Source organism: Entamoeba histolytica, genomic scaffold (genome assembly GCF_000208925.1).
Source record: "Entamoeba histolytica HM-1:IMSS scf_1104750516447 genomic scaffold, whole genome shotgun sequence".
NCBI classification, from domain to species: domain Eukaryota; phylum Evosea; order Mastigamoebida; family Endamoebidae; genus Entamoeba; species Entamoeba histolytica.
In genome coordinates, this window is record NW_001914887.1 from 106,081 (window position 1) to 108,140 (window position 2,060).

Here is a 2,060-nt window from a genome sequence, read left to right on the forward strand (position 1 = left end):
ATTAAATTTTAAACCTCTACCTTCTTCCTCTCAACTAATATATACAACAATGATAATAAATATTCCTATTATTGTTTTGATTAATACATCTAATAGTTTGTCAAAAATGGAAATAGCTTCAAGTCAAATGTCTATGTCTCAAATAATAATGGATTTATTATCATATATTCTGTCAAATAATTGTTAATAAAATCAATTTAACAGAATTTTTGTTTTTCTTTATAACCTAAAACACAATTAAAAATAAAATTTTGGAATATGACTCAGAACCTTCTGTTTTTCTCTTTTCAACTTCAATTCTATTCCAATCTATCTTCTCTTTTCTTCTATATCCACGTTCTTCTTCTTGGTTTATTTATTGCTTTCTTTGAACTTGAAAAATCAAAAAGGTTATGAACTGTTTCATCATAGCTCTTCTTTGTTATATTGCTTCAGCAGTTCGTCCAATTGTCAACGGACCAACTTCCCTTGATGCAACTAAATGTCTTTATGAAGAATCATATCCAAAAGTAGCTGGTTTTATTGGATTTAATTTCACTGGTAGAAATAATGAGAATGCTTACAAAAACAACGTCAACCTTATTACTGCTGGATTTATCAAAGAAAACATCTTTGTTGTTTTCAGAGTTTGTGCTACTTGTGGAACTATTCAAGGTCAATGGAATTCTTTCTTAAGATCAACTGCTCATATGCAATTTGAACATATTATTTTTGAAATTAGAAAACAATATTGGTATTCTTCTGAAGTCTGGAATAGAATGTCATTTGACCAACTTATGAACGTTACTGCTGACTATCCAAAGAGTAAATACCTTCTCATTAATCAAGAAGAATGGAACAGCATGTTCTATCTTGATTATCATGTTCCATACACTAACAAGTTTAAATTAATTTACAGCGTTCCATCTGGATCTTGTTCTGACAAATATGACTTTATTCCATTTGCTGGTTATGACAATTACGCTTACAAATATATTGAACATTTACAAACTTCTTGTGGAACTTCTTACAACATTTTCTGTTAAGAAATGAAATGAATTTCTTTTATTTAATTTGGTTACATTTCCTTTCATTAAATTTTCTAAATTTACATTGACTTATAACTTATGATTTTTATTTCTTAAGTTTTTATTTCTTCACAATTTGGTTGAATTGTTCTTTAAAACCATAATACTTTTTTCTGTTTTTATTTCTCATAAATTTCTCTGTTCTGATTAAATAACATGAGCTGTTAATATGAATTGAAATAGTATATCTTACTTTTCAACAGTAAATGACAGCAAGAAATATTCAAAACATAAACGTAATTATGATATATAACATAATACTAATAATGTTATGAAATATTATTTAAATCAACTTTTAAACAAAAGAATCAATTAAAAAGGAAGAGGGACATTATAAAAAGAAGAAAGTTCCTTCATTTCATTGATAGTGACTAAAGGTAAGTCGTCACCGAATTTTCTTCGTTTTTGTTCTGTTTCATATTCCTTTTCTCCAGCAGTATAAATACGATCATGACCAGGGAGTTTGTCAGTGTTTCTAAGAGTACGATTAATGTCACCGACGTTTTTCTTAAATTCATTCAAATCTCTGAAACATTCGACGTTAATTGCAATAAAGAAATGACCCAAAGAAAACTTTCCTGACTTTTCTTTTTCTTCTTCAATGTGATTTAAGAAGTTTGCAATACTTAAACAACTACTCATAATTTCAACGAATTCTGATAAACAATAACCTTTATGACTTCCACTAACTTCATCACTTCCTCCTAAAGGATGAAGATAAGCTTTTCCTTTAGGATAATTTTCAAGTAATTCTTTTGGATCTTCAATTGGTTTTCCACCTTTCATTGATGCCCAACTTTTATCAACAGTTTTTCCCATTCTAACATATTTTTCAAATCTTCCTGTTGGTGATATAGATGTTGCTCCATCAAAACAATATGGAAATGCTTCATCTGATGGAATTCCAATTGCAAGTGGATTTGTTCCAAGGATTGGTTCATCTCCAAATGTTGCTGCAACTGATGATCTTGCATTTGTTCCACAAATTCCAAT

General features: G+C 28.7%; 3 protein-coding genes across 3 annotated transcripts in view; 2 read left to right on the forward strand and 1 right to left on the reverse strand.

The window, feature by feature from the left end:
- The window catches only part of EHI_014390 (AP-2 complex protein, putative), a gene marked incomplete at both ends in the record, with an annotated part of 2,378 nt that extends 2,366 nt beyond the window's left edge, over nucleotides 1-12 (forward strand). The window contains one exon of the mRNA XM_001913510.1: nucleotides 1-12. This exon is cut by the window's left edge and continues 985 nt beyond it. Coding sequence (XP_001913545.1) covers nucleotides 1-12 — 12 coding nt within the window.
- A 298-nt stretch (nucleotides 13-310) lies between these two features.
- EHI_014400 (uncharacterized protein) lies at nucleotides 311-1,052 on the forward strand. Its single transcript, XM_649993.2, has one exon. The coding sequence runs from the start codon at nucleotides 393-395 to the stop codon at nucleotides 1,023-1,025; it is 633 nt and encodes a 210-aa protein (XP_655085.1). The 5' UTR covers nucleotides 311-392; the 3' UTR covers nucleotides 1,026-1,052.
- A 327-nt stretch (nucleotides 1,053-1,379) lies between these two features.
- On the reverse strand, nucleotides 1,380-1,886 carry EHI_014410 (malate dehydrogenase, putative; the record flags this gene model as incomplete). The annotated part of the gene is made up of 1 exon (XM_001913511.1): nucleotides 1,380-1,886. One exon carries the CDS (start codon nucleotides 1,884-1,886, stop codon nucleotides 1,380-1,382), a length of 507 nt encoding a protein of 168 aa, XP_001913546.1.
- Between the last annotated feature and the right edge of the window lie 174 nt (nucleotides 1,887-2,060).

Bases quoted from the DNA above. Each gene is read 5' to 3' on its own strand.
- EHI_014400 (XM_649993.2), top strand. From the start codon at position 393: ATGAACTGTTTCATCATAGCTCTTCTTTGTTATATTGCTTCAGCAGTT.